General features: G+C 45.8%; 2 protein-coding genes across 2 annotated transcripts; one reads left to right on the plus strand and one right to left on the minus strand.

The window, feature by feature from the left end:
* Positions 1–18: 18 nt before the first annotated feature.
* On the plus strand, positions 19–459 carry LOC123757660 (uncharacterized). The gene has a single exon (XM_045741504.2). It carries the CDS (start codon positions 19–21, stop codon positions 457–459), a length of 441 nt encoding a protein of 146 aa, XP_045597460.2.
* Positions 460–880: 421 nt separating this feature from the next.
* LOC123757711 (probable methyltransferase-like protein 24) lies at positions 881–18,633 on the minus strand. Its single transcript, XM_069327252.1, has 8 exons — positions 18,603–18,633; positions 16,891–17,129; positions 13,501–13,614; positions 10,510–10,621; positions 9,546–9,665; positions 8,969–9,091; positions 2,425–2,550; positions 881–1,211 (listed from the first exon to the last, which is right to left on the minus strand). Exons 2-8 carry the CDS (start codon positions 17,121–17,123, stop codon positions 1,020–1,022), a joined length of 1,020 nt encoding a protein of 339 aa, XP_069183353.1. The 5' UTR covers positions 17,124–17,129; positions 18,603–18,633; the 3' UTR covers positions 881–1,019.
* Between the last annotated feature and the right edge of the window lie 1,293 nt (positions 18,634–19,926).

Genomic DNA, 19,926 nt, shown 5'->3' on the forward strand with positions numbered 1-19,926 from the left:
AGGACACGACGACACCCTATGACACGACGACACGACGACACTCCAGGACACGACGACACTCCAGGACACGACGACACTCCAGGACACGACGACACCCCAGGACACGACGACACTCCAGGACACGACGACACCCCAGGACACGACGACACTCCAGGACACGACGACAGCCCAGGACACGACGACACTCCAGGACACGACGACACTCCAGGACACGACTACACTCCAGAACACGACTACACCCCAGGACACGACGACACCCCAGGACACGACGACACTCCAGGACACGACGACACCCCAGGACACGACGACACCCCAGGACACGACGACACCCCAGGACACGACGACACTCCAGGACACGACGACACCCCAGGACACGACGACACTCCAGGACACGACTACACTCCAGGACACGACGACACTCCAGGACACGACGACACTCCAGAACACGACACCCTATGACACGACGACACTCCAGGACACGACGACACTCCAGGACACGACGACACTCCAGGACACAACGACACTCCAGGACACAACGACACTCCAGAACACGACACCCTATGACACGACGACACTCCAGGACACGACGACACTCCAGGACACGACAACACCCCAGGACACGACGACAATCCAGGACACCCCAGGACACGACGACACTCCAGGACACCCCAGGACACGACGACACCCCAGGACACGACGACACCCCAGGACACGACGACACCCCAGGACACGACGACACTCCAGGACACGACGACACTCCAGGACACGACGACACTCCAGGACACAACGACACTCCAGGACACAACGACACTCCAGAACACGACACCCTATGACACGACGACACTCCAGGACACGACGACACTCCAGGACACGACAACACCCCAGGACACGACGACAATCCAGGACACCCCAGGACACGACGACACCCCAGGACACCCCAGGACACGACGACACCCCAGGACACGACGACACCCCAGGACACTCCAGGACACGACGACACCCTAGTGTACAAGGGCAGGTCAAGACACGGGAGCAGCAACAACGCCCCGACGAAGGAAGAGGACCTCGAAGCAGGTGGGGATGGTCCTGTTGTGGCCGGGTACATGGTAGAGGGACTCCAGGACCACGGTGGGCCGGTAGCTGGCCCTCAGGAACCCTTGCTGGCTCAGTGCCTGCATCACCTCCCAGTACCTCTGTAGCAGCTTCACCACCTGCAACGGTAACTGTGTTAGGGGGGCACAGTAGGGGTCAAGTGGGTGTAGGTGGTGGGTGTAGGGGTCAAGTGGGTGTAGGTGGTGGGTGTAGGGGGTCAAGTGGGTGTAGGGGTCAAGTGGGTGTAGGTGGTGGGTGTAGGGGTCAAGTGGGTGTAGGTGGTGGGTGTAGGGGTCAAGTGGGTGTAGGTGGTGGGTGTAGGGGGTCAAGTGGGTGTAGGGGTCAAGTGGGTGTAGGTGGTGGGTGTAGGGGTCAAGTGGGTGTAGGGGTCAAGTGGGTGTAGGTGGTGGGTGTAGGGGTCAAGTGGGTGTAGGTGGTGGGTGTAGGGGTCAAGTGGGTGTAGGGATCAAGTCGGTGTAGGGGTCAAGTCGGTGTAGGTGGTGGGTGTAGGGGTCAAGTCGGTGTAGGGGTCAGGTGGGTGTAGGAAATATTAACTAAACACCATATAGGTGTTTAGTTAATATTTCACATAGAACAGTCAGTCATACATGATATTTGAGGCGCTGGATTGTCTGACCTTATCAATTAATAACTCACATCTCTAGAGTGTTATTGACTACAGGTTGACCAGGGGTCAGGTCGTGTGAATTGTCCTTGCTTCTGCTAAGCCGGTAATTGCAGACAAGGTAGCCAGGTGTGTATTTCAAACATGCCGCCGTTTAAGGCATAGTAGGTAGATGGCCTGAGGCTATCTACTTAGTAGGCAGAGCTAGCTCCAAGGGTCCCTCCATAAATACCCAGGGAACTGTACACTCGAGAGCATGGGATCAGCAGAGAACAGAGCAGATAGAGAGGCTGGATGATTGAACAACAGCCGAGACCAGGCTGTCGGCCGGACGGGGGGGGGGGGGGGGGGGAGTCATTTTTGACTCCCCAGTAATTCAGTAATTTAAATGACTCAGTAATTTTGTGATACAGACAAGTTCCATTCCGTATCTTGTATGTACTGAGTTTTAGAAAGGATGGTGGCAGCCCTTTCTACTCTTCTACTTTTCTACTTTTTACTACTTTCTACTCCCCTCCGTGTTCTCAATCTCTCCCTCCGCTTCTTGTCAAACTTTCCTTTCACCTGACCACTCCCGGCTACTCCCAGACTCCTTACTCCTCCCTCCCACCTCTCTACCTCCCTCACCCCAAACCCTCACACTTTATCTCAGAATTAATTTTTTCTATTCGTTAATCTTATACGTTACATGAGAGGCAGGGACCCACCTGGTGTGGAGGAGCGGTGATAATGTCCATGGTGTGGACCTCCACAGCCAGCTGCCTCACCCCCGCCAGCAGGCCTCGCTCCATCATGTAGGGCAGGACGCTCCACTCTGTGTTCTCGATGTCCAGCTGGGGAGTACACCACACGTCAACACCTCTGGCACTCTACGGCACACACACACACACACACACACACACACACACACACACACACACACACACACACACACACACACACACACAAGAAAAGAAAAAGAAAAGAAAAACACCCCAGAAAAGAAGCAGAAGAGAGTCAGTTTCAGGGTGATGTACTCGAACATAGATGGGATCACAAGCAAGACAAGTGAACTAAGGGAAAGAGCACAAGAAGTTAACCCAGATGTAATCGGACTCACTGAAACAAAACTCTCTGCAATCATAACGAATGCCGTGTTTCCCCAGGAGTATACAGTAATAAGGAAAGAGAGGGAAGGTAGAGGAGGAGGCGGAGTGGCCCTACTCATGAGAAGGGAATGGAGTTTTAAGGAGATGGCCATCCCGGGCTGTGAGGAGTTCAGAGACTACATAGCAGGCACCATAACAATGGGAGGACCAAGAATAGTAGTAGCAGTAATATACAACCCTCCACCAAATGACAGGAGACCCAGTCAAGAGTATGAAAACAACAACAAGGCAGTTAACACTATAATTGAGAGGGCAGCCTCTGCTGCCTGTAGAAATAGATCCCACCTGCTCATCATGGGCGACTTCAATCACGGAAAGATTGACTGGGAGAACAAGGAACCGCATGGAGGCGAGGATACGTGGAGAGCCAAACTATTGGAGGTAGTGACAAGCAACTTTTTAACCCAGCATGTCGGAGAACCCACAAGGATGAGAGGAAATGACGAACCAGCAAGACTCGACCTAGTCTTCACTCTGAACGACTCCGACATAAGAGAAATCGGTTTTGAGGACCCAGTAGGAATGAGCGACCACAGTGTACTGGTGTTTGAGTACTTGATTGAAGAAGGGTTATTGAACTCGAGGAGGGATACCGAAACCAAAAGGTTAGCATACCGAAAGGGAAACTATGAGGGGATAAGAAAATTCCTAACAGATATAGCATGGGAAACAGAGCTCAGGGGAAAGACGGCCCAAGATATGATGGATTACATCACGCAGAAGTGCAAGGACGCAGCAAACAAGTTTGTCCCAGTCCAAAAGGAAAACAGAGAAATGAAGATGAGAAACCCATGGTTTAATCAAAGATGTAGGCTAGCTAAGCAGCAAAGTAAAAGGGCATGGAGAAACTATAGAAATAACAGGACACTGGAGAGCAGAGAAAGATACCAGAATGCCAGGAATGAATATGTCAGGATGAGAAGAGAGGCAGAAAGACATTACGAAAATGACATCGCAAGCAAGGCAAAGACTCAGCCTAAATTGTTGCATAGCCACATTAGGAGAAAAACAACAGTAAAGGAACAGGTTATGAGATTAAGGATAGGGGCGGAAGGATTCACTACAAATGACAAGGAAGTGTGTGAGGAATTGAATAAGAAATTCCAGGAGGTCTTCACCTTAGAACAAGGAGAAATTCCAGAGGTAAGTGAGGGAATAGCTAACCAGGAACCACTGGAAGAGTTTGAGATTACCAGTGGGGAAGTAAGGAAGTGTTTACTAGAGTTGGACGTGACGAAGGCTATAGGCCCAGATGGAATCTCCCCTTGGGTTCTAAAGGAAGGAGCAAGAGAACTGAGCCTACCACTCTCCATAGTGTATAACAAATCACTGGCAACAGGGGAACTGCCAGATATTTGGAAAGCAGCTAACGTAGTCCCGATATACAAGAAAGGGGATAGACAGGAGGCACTGAACTACAGGCCAGTGTCCCTAACCTGCATACCATGCAAGCTGATGGAGAAGATTGTGCGAAAAAAACTAGTGGAGCATCTGGAGCGAAGGAACTTTGTAACACAGCATCAACATGGGTTCAGGGATGGCAGGTCCTGCCTCACAGGGTTACTTGAATTCTACGACCAGGCAACAAAAATAAGGCAAGAAAGAGAAGGGTGGGCAGACTGCATATTTTTGGATTGTCAGAAAGCCTTTGATACAGTACCACACAAGAGGCTAGTGCGAAAGTTGGAGATGCAGGCTGGGGTGAGAGGGAAGGTACTCCGGTGGATAGAGGAATACCTAAGCAACAGGAGACAACGAGTCTGTGTGAGGGGTGAGGCCTCAGATTGGCGAGACGTCACAAGTGGAGTCCCGCAGGGGTCAGTCCTTGGACCTATACTGTTTCTGGTATATGTAAATGATCTCCCAGAGGGTATAGATTCGTTCCTCTCAATGTTTGCCGACGATGCAAAAATTATGAGGAGGATTGAAACAGAGGATGATAGTAGGAGGCTACAAGATGACCTGGATAGACTGAGTGAATGGTCCGACAAATGGCTGTTGAAGTTCAACCCGAGTAAATGCAAAGTAATGAAACTAGGCAGTGGAAACAGGAGGCCAGGCACAGGATACAGAATAGGAGATGAAGTACTTAATGAAACAGACAGAGAGAAAGATCTAGGAGTTGATATCACACCAAACCTGTCTCCTGAAGCCCACATAAAGAGAATAACGTCTGCGGCATATGCGAGGCTGGCTAACATCAGAACGGCGTTCAGGAACCTGTGTAAGGAATCATTCAGAATCTTGTACACCACATATGTAAGACCAATCCTGGAGTATGCGGCCCCAGCATGGAGCCCGTACCTTGTCAAGCACAAGACGAAGCTGGAAAAAGTCCAAAGGTATGCTACTAGACTAGTCCCAGAACTAAGAGGCATGAGTTATGAGGAAAGGCTGCGGGAAATGCACCTCACGACACTGGAAGACAGAAGAGTAAGGGGGGACATGATCACAACCTACAAAATCCTCAGGGGAATCGACCGGGTAAACAAGGATGAACTATTCAACACTGGTGGGACGCGAACAAGGGGACACAGGTGGAAGCTGAGTACCCAAATGAGCCACAGAGACGTTAGAAAGAACTTTTTCAGTGTCAGAGTAGTTAGTAAAGGGAATGCATTAGGAAGTGATGTGGTGGAGGCTGACTCCATACACAGTTTCAAATGTAGATATGATAGAGCCCAATAGGCTCAGGAATCTGTACACCAGTTGATTGACGGTTGAGAGGCGGGACCAAAGAGCCAGAGCTCAACCCCCGCAAGCACAATTAGGTGAGTACAATTAGGTGAGTACACACACACACACACACACATACACACACACACACACACACACACACACACACACACACACATACACACACACACACACACACACACACACACACACACACACACACACACACACACACACACACACACACACACACACACACACTGAACTACAGGCCAGTGTCCTTGACTTGTATACCATGCAAGGTGATGGAGAAGATCGTGAGAAAAAACCTGGTAACACATCTGGAGAGAAGGGACTTCGTGACAAATCGCCAACATGGATTCAGGGAGGGTAAATCTTGCCTTACAGGCTTGATAGAATTCTACGATCAGGTGACACAGATTAAGCAAGAAAGAGAGGGCTGGGCGGACTGCATTTTCTTGGATTGTCGGAAAGCCTTTGACACAGTACCGCATAAGAGGCTGGTACATAAGCTGGAGAGACAGGCAGGTGTAGCTGGTAAGGTGCTCCAGTGGATAAGGGAGTATCTAAGCAATAGGAAGCAGAGAGTTACGGTGAGGGGTGAGACCTCCGATTGGCGTGAAGTCACCAGTGGAGTCCCACAGGGCTCTGTACTCGGTCCTATCTTGTTTCTGATATATGTAAATGATCTCCCGGAGGGTATCGATTCATTTCTCTCAATGTTTGCGGACGATGCTAAAATTATGAGAAGGATTAAAACAGAAGAGGACTGTTTGAGGCTTCAAGAAGACCTAGACAAGCTGAAGGAATGGTCGAACAAATGGTTGTTAGAGTTTAATCCAACCAAATGTAATGTAATGAAGATAGGTGTAGGGAGCAGGAGGCCAGATACAAGGTATCATCTGGGAGAGGAAATTCTTCAGGAGTCAGAGAAGGAAAAAGACTTGGGGGTTGATATCACGCCAGACCTGTCTCCTGCAGCACATATCAAGCGGATAACATCAGCGGCATATGCCAGGCTGGCCAACATACGAACGGCATTCAGAAACTTGTGTAAAGAATCATTCAGAACTTTGTATACCACATATGTCAGGCCAATCCTGGAGTATGCAGCCCCAGCATGGAGTCCATATCTAGTCAAGGATAAGACTAAACTGGAAAAGGTTCAAAGGTTTGCCACCAGACTAGTACCCGAGCTGAGAGGTATGAGCTACGAGGAGAGACTACGGGAATTAAACCTCACTTCGCTGGAAGACAGAAGAGTTAGGGGGGACATGATCACCACATTCAAGATTCTGAAGGGGATTGATAGGGTAGATAAAGACAGTCTATTTAACACAAGGGGCACACGTACTAGGGGACACAGGTGGAAACTGAGTGCCCAAATGAGCCACAGAGATATTAGAAAGAACTTTTTTAGTGTCAGAGTGGTTGACAAATGGAATGCATTAGGAAGTGAAGTGGTGGAGGCTGACTCCATACACAGTTTCAAGTGTAGATATGACAGAGCCCGATAGGCTCAGGAATCTGTACACCTGTTGATTGACGGTTGAGAGGCGGGACCAAAGAGCCAGAGCTCAACCCCCGCAAACACAACTAGGTGAGTACAACTAGGTGAGTACACACACACACACATACACACTATTATTAAAACTAAATAATTAAAACTAAATGGGTAGAACACCTGGAGAGAAATGATATGAGACAGACAGTATGGTTTTCGATCTGGAAGATCATGTGCATCGAATTTACTCAGTTTCTATGATCGAGCAACAGAGATATTACAGGAAAGAGATGGTTGGGTTGACTGCATCTATCTGGACCTTAAAAAGGCTTTTGACAGAGTTCCACATAAGAGGTTGTTCTGGAAACTGGAAAATATTGAAGGGGTGACAGGTAAGCTTCTAACATGGATGAAAAATTTTCTGACTGATAGAAAAATGAGGGCAGTAATCAGAGACAATGTATCGGACTGGAGAAATGTCACAAGTGGAGTACCACAGGGTTCAGTTCTTGCACCAGTGATGTTTATTGTCTACATAAATGATCTACCAGTTGGTATACATAATTATATGAACATGTTTGCTGATGATGCTAAGATAATAGGAAGGATAAGAAACTTAGATGATTGTCATGCCCTTCAAGATGACCTGGACAAAATAAGTATCTGGAGCACCACTTGGCAAATGAAATTTAATGTGAATAAATGCCATGTTATGGAATGTGGAATAGGAGAACATAGACCCCACACAACCTATATATTATGTGAGAAATCTTTAAAGAATTCTGATAAAGAAAGAGATCTAGGGGTGGTTCTAGATAGAAAACTATCACCTGAGGACCACATAAGGAATATTGTGCGAGGAGCCTATGCCACGCTTTCTAACTTCAGAATTGCTTTTAAATACATGGATGGCGATATACTAAAAAAATTGTTCACAACTTTTGTTAGGCCAAAGCTAGAATATGCAGCGGTTGTGTGGTGCCCATATCTTAAGAAGCACATCAACAAACTGGAAAAGATGCAAAGACATGCTACTAAGTGGCTCCCAGAACTGAAGGGCAAGAGCTACGAGGAGAGGTTAGAGGCATTAAATATGCAAAAACTAGTATATATATATATATATATATATATATATATATATATATATATATATATATATATATATATATATATATATATATATATATATATATACACATATATATATATATATATATATATATATATATATATATATATATATATATATATATATATATATATATATATATATTAGGCTATTCTGGGCCTAAGACTGTGTAAGTTTGGTTTTGCTTCTTCTAAGCCATCTACAAAAGTTATGGTAGACAACGTGAATATTGGTGGCGGCAACGGTCCGTATCTGTACGTTTGATCACCTAGTTGGTGTAAGTACTTTGTTATTATTATATGTATTATTATTATTTTTCTACCACAGACGTGGCCAGACATTTACCATGCTAACCAGCATATATACATTTTCTTCTGTCCTCCATGGACAGGGTGAAAGATCTATTAAACATATAGTTCAGGAATTTATTGAATAATCAACCACAGAAGGTGATTGTAGTGCTTTTACAATGCTAGGCCAAGCTACAAACATAAATATACGGATTTACATGTCCTACATAAACAGTGTTTGATGTGTCTTTTTACATAGCGTCATTAATGTGCGTTTACAAAGGTGAAATGCCTGAATTTCTTGCCCGAAACGCTATGCGTGCTAATGGCTTTACAAGACTGTAAAATCATCCTTATTACTATGTTCTCTTTAACCCCAATGTATCTTTCTGTAAATAAATAAATAAATAAATAAATGCATTTCTGATTAGCTTGCAGGTAAGTACTGTCATTACCAGAGGCTGGGACGGGAGACAGACTGACCTTGAGGTAGTGGACAGGACGCTGCTGGTGGCCCAGACGGGAGCGTATACTGTCGTAGGTGTCAAACTCGCCCTGGATAAACTCAGTATAGTTGTCAGTATACTGTATGTTGAAGCTGCTGTTCTGAAACCATGAAATCTATCAGTGTTTCCTCGACACACCAATATCTAGTATGAATACACCGGTAGAAAGTGTATATAGACACAGAGGTGTGTATATCCAGCTTCTCGGTGTATGTATATACTGTTTACTTTAGTCATTGACAATGTTCAAGACTGAAGTATACTTTCTGCTTGGTGAGTAAGCTGTTGTGGCGGCCTTAATAACCCTGTAGAGGCTGGGGATAGGCCTTAAGCCCAACACTAAACCTGGTGGCTGCTCAGTAGCCTATTGTCTTGGCCTTAATTACCCTGCAGAGGATGATAGACCCAACACCAAACCAGGCTGCTAGGCCTTAAACCCAAGACAGTGCCATAACAAAATAACATACCGTACCCGGAACTAATCATCACGTTATCCGATACATTGCTATCGTAAAGTTTGAACAATGAGCGCGCGGGTACGAGCGGGTACTCACAAAGTGTGTGACGTGCAGACCAATAGGGTAGAAGTGTTGATTCTTAAGGTTGGTGTTGATGATGACCGTCTTGTTGACACTTGGGTCAAACATGTACACTTCACACCCGAAGTAACTAGCCTGTGTAACGATACAATACACATATATACATGTAGAGCTTCAATGGTCCCCAAGCAACAGTTTTTCAATAGTAAACTCAAATGATCCCTCAAAAGGTTCGAACCTAGATCACCAGAGTGGCAGCCCAGTACTCTGTTCACTAACCATGAACGCTGTCGTTGGTTGAATGGGTGTAATACCCACTTCTGGCGGCCTAAGTTCGAGACCCTGGAGGAATCATTTGAACTTAATGTTTTAAGCTATTGTATGTACAGTTTCATGTATCTATAGAAGGGGGTACCACCTCTGGTTGGAAAGGAGACCCATAGCCTTGGAGAAAAGGACATAAAAGGCATTGAAGGAAATGTTTAGAGTTCCATCAATGATTCTTTATATATATATTATATAATGTGTGTAAATCACGAAAAATAAACACGTGATTAAAAATGTGACAGTGTCAGACCACGGAGGAAAATTGAAACAGGAATTTCCTTAAGTACTTTCGTATATTAATACATCTTCAGACTCCTTCTGAAGATGTATTAATATACGAAAGTACTTAAGGAAATTCCTGTTTCAATTTTCCTCTGTGGTCTGACACTGTCATATTATATATATATATATATATATATATATATATATATATATATATATATATATATATATATATATATATATATATATATATATATATACTGTATATATATATAAGAATGATAAACGTTACATCGGCGTCATCTGCCCGGGAGTCGGGGGAGAGATGGGCGTACCTGGTCGTCGAAGGTGGCGTCGTTGCCGATGCCAAAGGAGTATATATGTGCCTGGTTATATAATATATGTAAAGTATATATATATATATATGTACCTGGTCGTCGAAGGTGGCGTCGTTGCCGATGCCGAAGGAGTAGACGGTACAGTTGCCGGGTCTGAGGGCGACGTCGTCGTCCAGGCACACATACTTGTCGTTGTCGACGCCCCTGACACACACACCACCACATTACACACGGCTCAATGGAACCCATTCCCAGATGGGATGGTTGGCTGGATTTCTTGCTGTGATTATACCGCTAGATATCAAGTATATACAGCAAGATATCAACATATCACAGGGGGAGATATGTTCAGAGATACATCGACTTGTTACACCACCAAAGACTTACATTCGCTCCTAATGTCTACCACCAGCTACGGGTTATTCATGCCCATGCATGAATACCTCTTGTGGTTAAGATTAAGTGAAGATTAAACCACCTCTCGTGGTGGCTTAATCTTCATCAATCAATCGAGATGGGTTGGTTTAGGTTAGGTAAGGTAGGGTAAGGTAAGGTGAAGTCAGGTAACGTTAGGCTAGGCTAGGTTACAATAGTTAAGGTTAGATTAGATTAGGTTACAATAGTTAGGTTGGGTAAGGCTACGTTGGGTTAGGTTGGGTTGTTGTTCTTGTTATAGATTCAGCTACTCGGAACAAGTTCCAAGTAGCACGGGCTATGGTGAGCCCGTAACTTACCTGGCACAGGAGCGGTGCTGAAAGTTAGGTTGGGATAGGTCAACATTATTATAGTCAGTTAAGACAAGCAGGCAACCCCCCCCCCCTTCCCTCCCTGCCCGTGCCAGATTCACGAAGCAGTTACGCAAGCACTTACGAACCTGTCCATCTTTTCTCAATCTTTGGCGGCTTTGTTTACAATTACTAAAGAGTTAATGAGCTCGGAAGCACCAGGAGGCTGTTTATAACAATAACAACAGTTGATTAGCAAGTTTGCATGCTTATAAAATGTTTAATAAATGTAACCAAAGGTATCAAAGATTGAGGAAAGATGTACACGTTCGTAAGTACTTGCGTAACTGCTTCGTGAATCTGGCCCCTCTAAATTAACATCTAAATGTTTTCCGCATTTTATAATTATATTAATGGCATAATAATAATAATAATAATAATAATAATAATAATAATAATAATAATAATAGAGAAAATCAGTTGGAGAAATGAGAAGGATTCGAACCTGCATCAATCAATCATCTTTAGTCTACTCCCCTCTACACTCCAGCGCCGGCACCCCATCACACCTGATGGCTGGGAGCTCACACTACCGGCCGGGAACCAGCACAATGGTAGTTTGTGTGACCCGACCTCCAATTATCGAAGACACCAGCGCCACCTACCTTAGTCCAGCTCCCATATAAATAGAAGCTAGCCACCACCACACATTTTACGGGCTCACCATAGCCCGTGCTACATGGACACTTCGTCCTGAGTAGCTAAATCTTTAACAACAACAACACCACCACACTTCACACGGGAGACATCTCCCGTCACGCAGGGTGCAGTCGCACCTCCACACATCTCCAGTATCAGCTCTTGATACTGGTAATGGCTCATAAGGGCCATCACTTACGGGCTATTCATGCCCGTGCCACCTTTTGGGTGGATTAATCTTCATCAATCAATCATTAATCAACACTTCAGAATACTCCTCAGTGCTACACTGCCTGGATCTGCTAACATAGGACTCTGTGTGGCAGTAGAGTTACGCAGCCTGGCATACAGTGTTCCCGATCCATTTTATTGTTTGTTCCTTAACGTAACGTTAAATTGTTTCTTTGATTATTTTGTTCATTTTGCACATTGTAATATTGCCAAATCTAGAAGGAACTATTTTTATTTGTTGTTAAGTCATTTTTTCCATAATAAAGTATTTCAATTTTTGCCCTCTTTTATGTTTTATCTTGTAGTTACTTCACTGTGGAGACGTCACCAAGCAGTTACTTCACTGTGGAGACGTCACCAAGCAGTCTACTTCACTGTGGAGACGTCACCAAGTAGTTACTTCACTGTGGAGACGTCACCAAGCAGTCTACTTCACTGTGGAGACGTCACCAAGCAGTCTACTTCACTGTGGAGACGTCACCAAGCAGTCTACTTCACTGTGAAGACGTCACCAAGTAGTTACTTCACTGTGGAGACGTCACCAAGCAGTCTACTTCACTGTGGAGACGTCACCAAGCAGTCTACTTCACTGTGAAGACGTCACCAAGTAGTTACTTCACTGTGGAGACGTCACCAAGCAGTCTACTTCACTGTGGAGACGTCACCAAGCAGTTACTTCACTGTGGAGACGTCACCAAGCAGTCTACTTCACTGTGGAGACGTCACCAAGCAGTTACTTCACTGTGGAGACGTCACCAAGCAGTTACTTCACTGTGGAGACGTCACCAAGCAGTCTACTTCACTGTGGAGACGTCACCAAGCAGTCTACTTCACTGTGGAGACGTCTCCAAGCAGTCTACTTCACTGTGGAGACGTCTCCAAGCAGTTACTTCACTGTGGAGACATCACCAAGCAGTTACTTCACTGTGGAGACGTCACCAAGCAGTTACTTCACTGTGGAGACGTCACCAAGCAGTCTACTTCACTGTGGAGACGTCACCAAGCAGTCTACTTTATTTGTACTTTTTTTTTATTAATGTGAGCTGCCCTAATAGCGACTGCACTAACAACCGTTCTTTTTCATGTCATAGTATAAATAACTAAATAAATGTGATTTCATTGAATAATAATAATAAGTATAACAATTTTATCTAAAAAAAATATTCACAGCGTGATACATAGGTTAATTACAGTACTGTAAATGTATAACTGTCGGTAACTACTCAATCTTTCAGTGTTAGTCCACCATATATAACTGGGCCACCACCACTGGCCCACCACCACTGACCCACCACCACTGAGCCACCACCACCACTGACCCACCACCACTGGCCCACCACCACTGGCCCACCACCACTGACCCACCACCACTGACCCACCACCACCACTGACCCACCACTGACCCACCACCACTGGGCCACCACTCACCCTTTACAATAGGTCCCACCAAGCGAGAGAAGCTTGTCACAGGAGGTCTGGGGAACCTTCATCCAGTTGTAGAAGTCATCCACGCGTCTCACCCGCATGGCGGCACGTCGAGGCCTGGAGAAGAGTCAGCCATTACTCATCCACCATGACATCCAGACGGAGCAGCACACATCCACTCTATCACCCAGAAGGGAGAGTACTGGTGGGCCACCTAAGAGTTCAACTGCAGCAAGTGTAAGGTAATGATGGTGTGAAGACTACTAACAATCATCACCAGGAATCATACAGAGGAAGGGTCTTAAGAGTGGACATAATCCCAGCATCATAGTGGCATTTATATATTCACAATATTGACTGTTTGAAAAGAATCAGCACAACCTATGTCAGACGCGTGCTGGGATACGCAGCGTCGGCATGGAAGCCTCACCTCGTCAGGTATAAATATATCATAACTTTATGCCACTTAAATTATTTTATTATCCACATACAGCTATTATTATGAATTATTATTAAACGCAATTTATAATACATTTTATGGATTAATGAAATATTCTTCTGTATAAAAAGAATTAAATATATATATTACTGTTTACATTATAAATTTATTATTATATTTTTTTTATAAATGTTATTATTATGTTTGCGTTTACTTCCTTTTTTTGGGGGGGGGGAGGGAGTAAAGAGGAAGGAGAGGCATAGGTGAAGGGAAGTATAGAAGTGGGAAATACAGTGAGAGGTATGAAAGCAGGCGGGCTGTCCGCCTTGCTGACACCATGTGTGGGTGTTGGCAGCTAAGCTAAGCTGGCTCTCTCTTGTCAGGGAGCTGTGAGTGTGTGAGAGGTTCTTCACATGTGTTTCACCGTATATGGATGTCCATAGATGAATACTGTGTAGCATTCATATATACACACTCCGATGCTTCCACACATGTTGTTCTGTTTAAGGCTCTTTATTTTATTATTTATTGAGTTATTAATACATGCACACATACATACATATATAATATACACCAATATACATATGCATATACACAACTATACACACATACACTCATTTTTTCCAATTATGGGGGAAGGATATCTGGTCAGTATTTCATCTGTACAAAGATGAAATACAAAGCTACGGTATAAAGACGTATGCAAGAGAGACCTGAAAGCCATGGACGTCGATCTTGCCACGTGGGAAACACTGGCCGTAGACAGTTCAGCCTGGAGGCAGTCTGTTCAGAGAGGTCTCTCCAAGTTCGAGGAGTCACTTGCCAAGAAATCGGAGGCAAAGAGACAGAGAAGGGAAGCCGGTAGCCAGGAAGACAGACCAGAATCGGACTTCGTTTGTGCTCGGTGTGGGATGGACTGCCACTCTCGGATTGGCCTCATCAGTCACACCAGACGCTGCACCAGGATTGACAACCAGAGCGCAACTCCATAGTCTCCCGAGACTGAAGGTTGCCTAATACTACTATTTCATCTGGGAATTATGTACTGTGGGGCGGGTTTTGCATCTAATCAATCGAGGCTCTTGGGCCACCAGCTGTGGGGAGCGGGGCGTCTTATCTTGGGCCACCAGCTGTGGGGAGCGGGGCGTCTCATCTTGGAGCAATCTTTCTAACATTGGGTCCTCCAACATTTCGATGGTGTTCCACACCCTGATGGCTTGGTGCTGCAGTCTGATGTTTAGTGGCTGAATGTTCAAGAGCTCATGGAGCTCCTGGATTGTTTGATCATATGGTGGATAGTGTTTTGCTGCTCTCCTTAGCGCCTTATTTTGCACTGCCTGCAGTTTCTGCATGTTAGTTTTCTTTATGGTGTGTAGTGGTACTGGGGGATATTCTAGATGCGGCCGAACTAGAGCCTTATATAGGTGAATCTGAATGTTAGTACTGAGGCTTCGGAATCTCCTCAATTTTCCTAAGGCTGCTTTGGCTCTGTTTAGTCGGTCCCTTACATGAGTTTGTATCCCTGTTCTATTTATCATGTTCCAGTATTCTGCCTACCTCCGCATATTGGATCGGATGGTTGTCAAGGATGATGGGGTCCGGGTTTCTTTTCGCAATGTGTATTATCTGAAACTTTTGTTTGTTGATGCTAATTTTCCATTGCTTCTCAAAGTTGTTTATGAGTTCAATTGCTGCCTTGGTCTTGTCGGCTAGTAGCGGCTTTGATGGTCCCGGTTGGCATATTATTTGGGTAACATCATCAGCGTATGTGATGTATTCTCCATGTTGGGGTTGGGGTAGGTCAGCTGTATATATGTTGAGTAGAGTGGGGAAGAGGCAGCTTCCTTGTGGTACTCCACTTTTCAGTTCTATTACGTCACCCAAGTAGCTGCTGATTTCCCCTGTATTTTAATGTAAATTTATTCTCCAATTTTTGTAAATCGTTTGTGGGTACATAAGTTTAACATTCAGTTTTTTTTCTAAAGATCTTGTTCTGTACTACTGAAACACTTGTTCACTAAGAATTGTAATGTATAATTGCCTTGTAACACTTATGTATATGTGATTTATATTGTATTTTTTTAAATAAAGATAAAAAAAAGATATTAAGCCTAGCAGTTCTGTTGTCTACAAAGCTGCAGAGAGTAGCAGTAAATCTCTCAGGAAGTCCTAGTTCAGATATCTTATATTTTAGGCTTGTGTGCCACACTTAGTCGAAGGCTTTTAAAACGTCTCTTAAGCACTATGTTACACTGATCTTTTTTCGACACTGCGTTGGCTATATGCTGGTAGATCAGAGCTATAGCTGTATGGGCCCCTCTGCGGTTTCTAAACCCATGCTGCCTGGTGTTATACTTCCCTTCCTCTTCCATGTACTTCACCAGTCTCTGATTGATAATTTTTTCGAATATTTTACCTGGTACTTCGAGGAGGGAAATTGGCCTGTAGTTTTCAGTTTGGGTTGAGGGTTTACCTGGCTTGGGGATTAATCTTATTGTGGCATTCTTGAAGTATGTGGGGGAATAGTCCAGATGCAAGAGCTGCATTTATTATACATGTGTATTGATGGAGTGCAATCACTGGTAGGTTGGATAATACCATCTTATTTATCTTGCTGTTGCCCGGCGCCTTGTTCTTGAAACCCATAATTGTTTTATGGACCTCTGCAATGGTTATGTGTTTCATAAGGTGGCAGTCATCGCGTATGTTGTCAAGGTCTATTGTTTGCGTCGGGAGTAGTGCTGCAGCTCTGTTATCGACTTGAGTTGTAATTTCCCTTTCATTAATTGGGCAAAAGTTTAAATTTTACTCCTTGTTTATCCTGAATATTTTTTCCCAGAACTTCTTGAACGTTTCCCAGAACTTCTTGAACGTTTCCCAGAACTTCTTGAACGTTTCCCAGAACTTCGTGAACGTTTTTTTCCATACACAGAAACTATTACTGTTTACGTTACCTTGTGAGGGGCGCGTGAGGGAAGGTGGCGGCGGGGTGGTGCTGGGGAGCCTGGTGCCCGCGGGAGACACCCTCCTCCTGCTGCTGCTGCTGGGGGTCGAGGTCGGGGTCCAGGGTGACTATGAGCATGAGGGTGCTGTAGACGGCTAGGGCCAACAGGTAGCCGGCCAGAGGGGTCACTCTCAGCCTCACCGCCGCCATCTTGCTGGGTCCTCGTGGTCCTCCCTCCACCATGCCCACCTGAGCAGTCACAACATTACCGTAACACATATACACGGCTTTTAAATGTTATTAAATGTTAATACATGTTCACTTAAACTTCCATAGCACCCACATTTATATATATATATATATATATATATATATATATATATATATATATATATATATATATATATATATATATATATATATATATATATATATATATATATATATATATATATATAATATGTACAACCTTTGCAGTACGGTTTCGACATGGACATGTAACCCGTCCTCCTAATAGAACGTCACATTTTGACGTACACTTTCCCAAAACCCAGAATTGTCGTACTAGTGAATGGTGGCGGGTTGCGAATTTGACACATTGTCCCGTTTTCTGTTTTGGGTCCTCTGGTAGGTTAGGATAAGGGCACTTTAGTACGATAGTTTCATTAAGTTGGGGCACCTTAGGAGGACGGGCTGATCCTGTGATAGCCCACTAAACAGTGGGTATGAGGTGCATAATAAATGAGCGAACTCAATCTGCTAGAGGTCTTCGGTAGCCAATAATGTGTACGAATTTGTGATAGGCTTATGAGGTGATGTGTCAGAGTGGAATGAGGAAATGTGGCTGGCTCACTCCACCCCGGGGCATGCTGACGTCCTCACTCCAGCAGGTGTGTCGTCCACACCCTACCCTCGTCCACGCTACAGCAGGTGTGTCGTCCACACCCTACCCTCGTCCACACTACAGCAGGTGTGTCGTCCACACCCTTCCGTCGTCCACACTACAGCAGGTGTGTCGTCTACACCCTACCCTCGTCCACACTACAGCAGGTGTGTCGTCTACACCCTACCCTCGTCCACACTACAGCAGGTGTGTCGTCCACACCCTACCCTCGTCCACGCTACAGCAGGTGTGTCGTCCACACCCTACCCTCGTCCACACTACAGCAGGTGTGTCGTCCACACCCTTCCGTCGTCCACACTACAGCAGGTGTGTCGTCTACACCCTACCCTCGTCCACACTACAGCAGGTGTGTCGTCTACACCCTACCCTCGTCCACACTACAGCAGGTGTGTCGTCCACACCCTACCCTCGTCCACACTACAGCAGGTGTGTCGTCCACACCCTACCCTCGTCCACACTACAGCAGGTGTGTCGTCCACACCCTACCCTCGTCCACACTACAGCAGGTGTGTCGTCTACACCCTACCCTCGTCCACACTACAGCAGGTGTGTCGTCTACACCCTACCCTTGTCCACACTACAGCAGGTGTGTCGTCTACACCCTACCCTTGTCCACACTACAGCAGGTGTGTCGTCTACACCCTACCCTTGTCCACACTACAGCAGGTGTGTCGTATACACCCTACCCTTGTCCACACTACAGCAGGTGTGTCGTATACACCCTACCCTTGTCCACACTACAGCAGGTGTGTCGTCTACACCCTACCCTTGTCCACACTACAGCAGGTGTGTCGTCTACACCCTACCCTCGTTCTCACTACAACAGCAGGCAGGTGTCCTGACGGTGACCTGGAGCTCTCTGAACACACAGGAGGCAGCACGTCACCAGGAAAATTGAAGTTAACCAACAAGGAAACTCCTATATTATTTCTTATCCCAGGTAAGGTGATTATTGCCAAATAAACTACATGTAAGTTGTTAATCACATATTGCTCAGGTTAGAGACTGTTGTGGGCCAGTTATTTGTACTAATTGTGCTATAAAAGACTAATGATGTACAATAAACTGTGCTACAGGGTTATAAATACTGTGACTTGCTTACTGACATGATTTTGGAGGGTTCAGTTCCTGAGCCAATGTTACCTTGTTTTGCACTTCCGCCCACGGGGTGGGTATGTGGTCCACTACCACCTTCGGGGTGGGTATGGACTTCACTACAGCCCACAGGATGGGTATGTGGTCCACTACCGCCCACAGAGTGGGAATGGGGGTCCATTTCCGCCCACGGGGTGGGAATGGGGTCCACTACCGCCCACGGGGTGGGTATGTGGGCCACTACCACCCTCGGGGTGGGTATGGGCATCACTACAGCCCACAGGACGGGTATGTGGTCCACTACCGCCCACAGAGTGGGAATGGGGGTCCACTTCCGCCCACGGGGTGGGTATGGGGATCACTACCGCCCACAGGATGAGTATGGTGTCCACTACCGCCTACGGGATAAGTATGAGGTCCACTTCCGCCCACGGGGTAGGAATGGTGTCCACTACCACCTACAGGATGGGTATGAGGGTCCACTACCACCTACAGGATAAGTATAAGGGTCCACTACCACCTACAGGATGGGTATGAGGGTCCACTACCACCTACAGGATAAGTATAGGGGTCCACTACCACCTACAGGATGGGTATGGGAGACCACTAATAAATCAACAAAATCAATAAAAAATCAAATGGTAAGTTAAATGAAAGTGGAGACATTTCTGTCCTTCCTGAACCCTGACGAGGTGGTGACTGAGGGCTGGTGAGGCCGTGGGAGCCAGGCGAGGTAATATTTGTTTTTATTGACACATTTAAGTATATGTGCATTGATGCAGCTACCATCAATGCCGGCGGGAGCCAGCGGCTGAGCGAACAGAACACTGGACGCGTGATCCTGTGATCCCGGGTTCAATCCCGGGCGCCGGCGAGAAACAATGGGCAGAGTTTCTTTCACCCTGATGCCCCTGCTACCTAGCAGTAAATAGGTACCTGGGAGTTGGTCAGCTGTCACGGGCTGCTTCCTGGGGGTGGAGGCCTGGTCGACGACCGGGCCGTGGGGACACTAAAGACCCGAAATCATCTCAAGATAAGAAAATCATC

This window comes from Procambarus clarkii, chromosome 19 (genome assembly GCF_040958095.1).
Source record: "Procambarus clarkii isolate CNS0578487 chromosome 19, FALCON_Pclarkii_2.0, whole genome shotgun sequence".
NCBI lineage: Eukaryota > Metazoa > Arthropoda > Malacostraca > Decapoda > Cambaridae > Procambarus > Procambarus clarkii.

What these genes read in the sequence shown, in the direction of transcription:
- LOC123757660 (XM_045741504.2), top strand. Translation starts at nt 19, where the DNA reads ATGACACGACGACACGACGACACTCCAGGACACGACGACACTCCAGGA.
- LOC123757711 (XM_069327252.1), bottom strand. Translation starts at nt 17,123, where the DNA reads ATGGTGGAGGGAGGACCACGAGGACCCAGCAAGATGGCGGCGGTGAGG. An exon ending in CCTCACGCGCCCCTCACAAG is followed by an intron (nt 13,615 to 16,890) that starts GTAACGTAAACA and finishes ACTCTTCTCCAG; the next exon opens with GCCTCGACGTGCCGCCATGC. An exon ending in ACGCCACCTTCGACGACCAG is followed by an intron (nt 9,666 to 10,509) that starts GTACATATATAT and finishes ATCGTTACACAG; the next exon opens with GCTAGTTACTTCGGGTGTGA.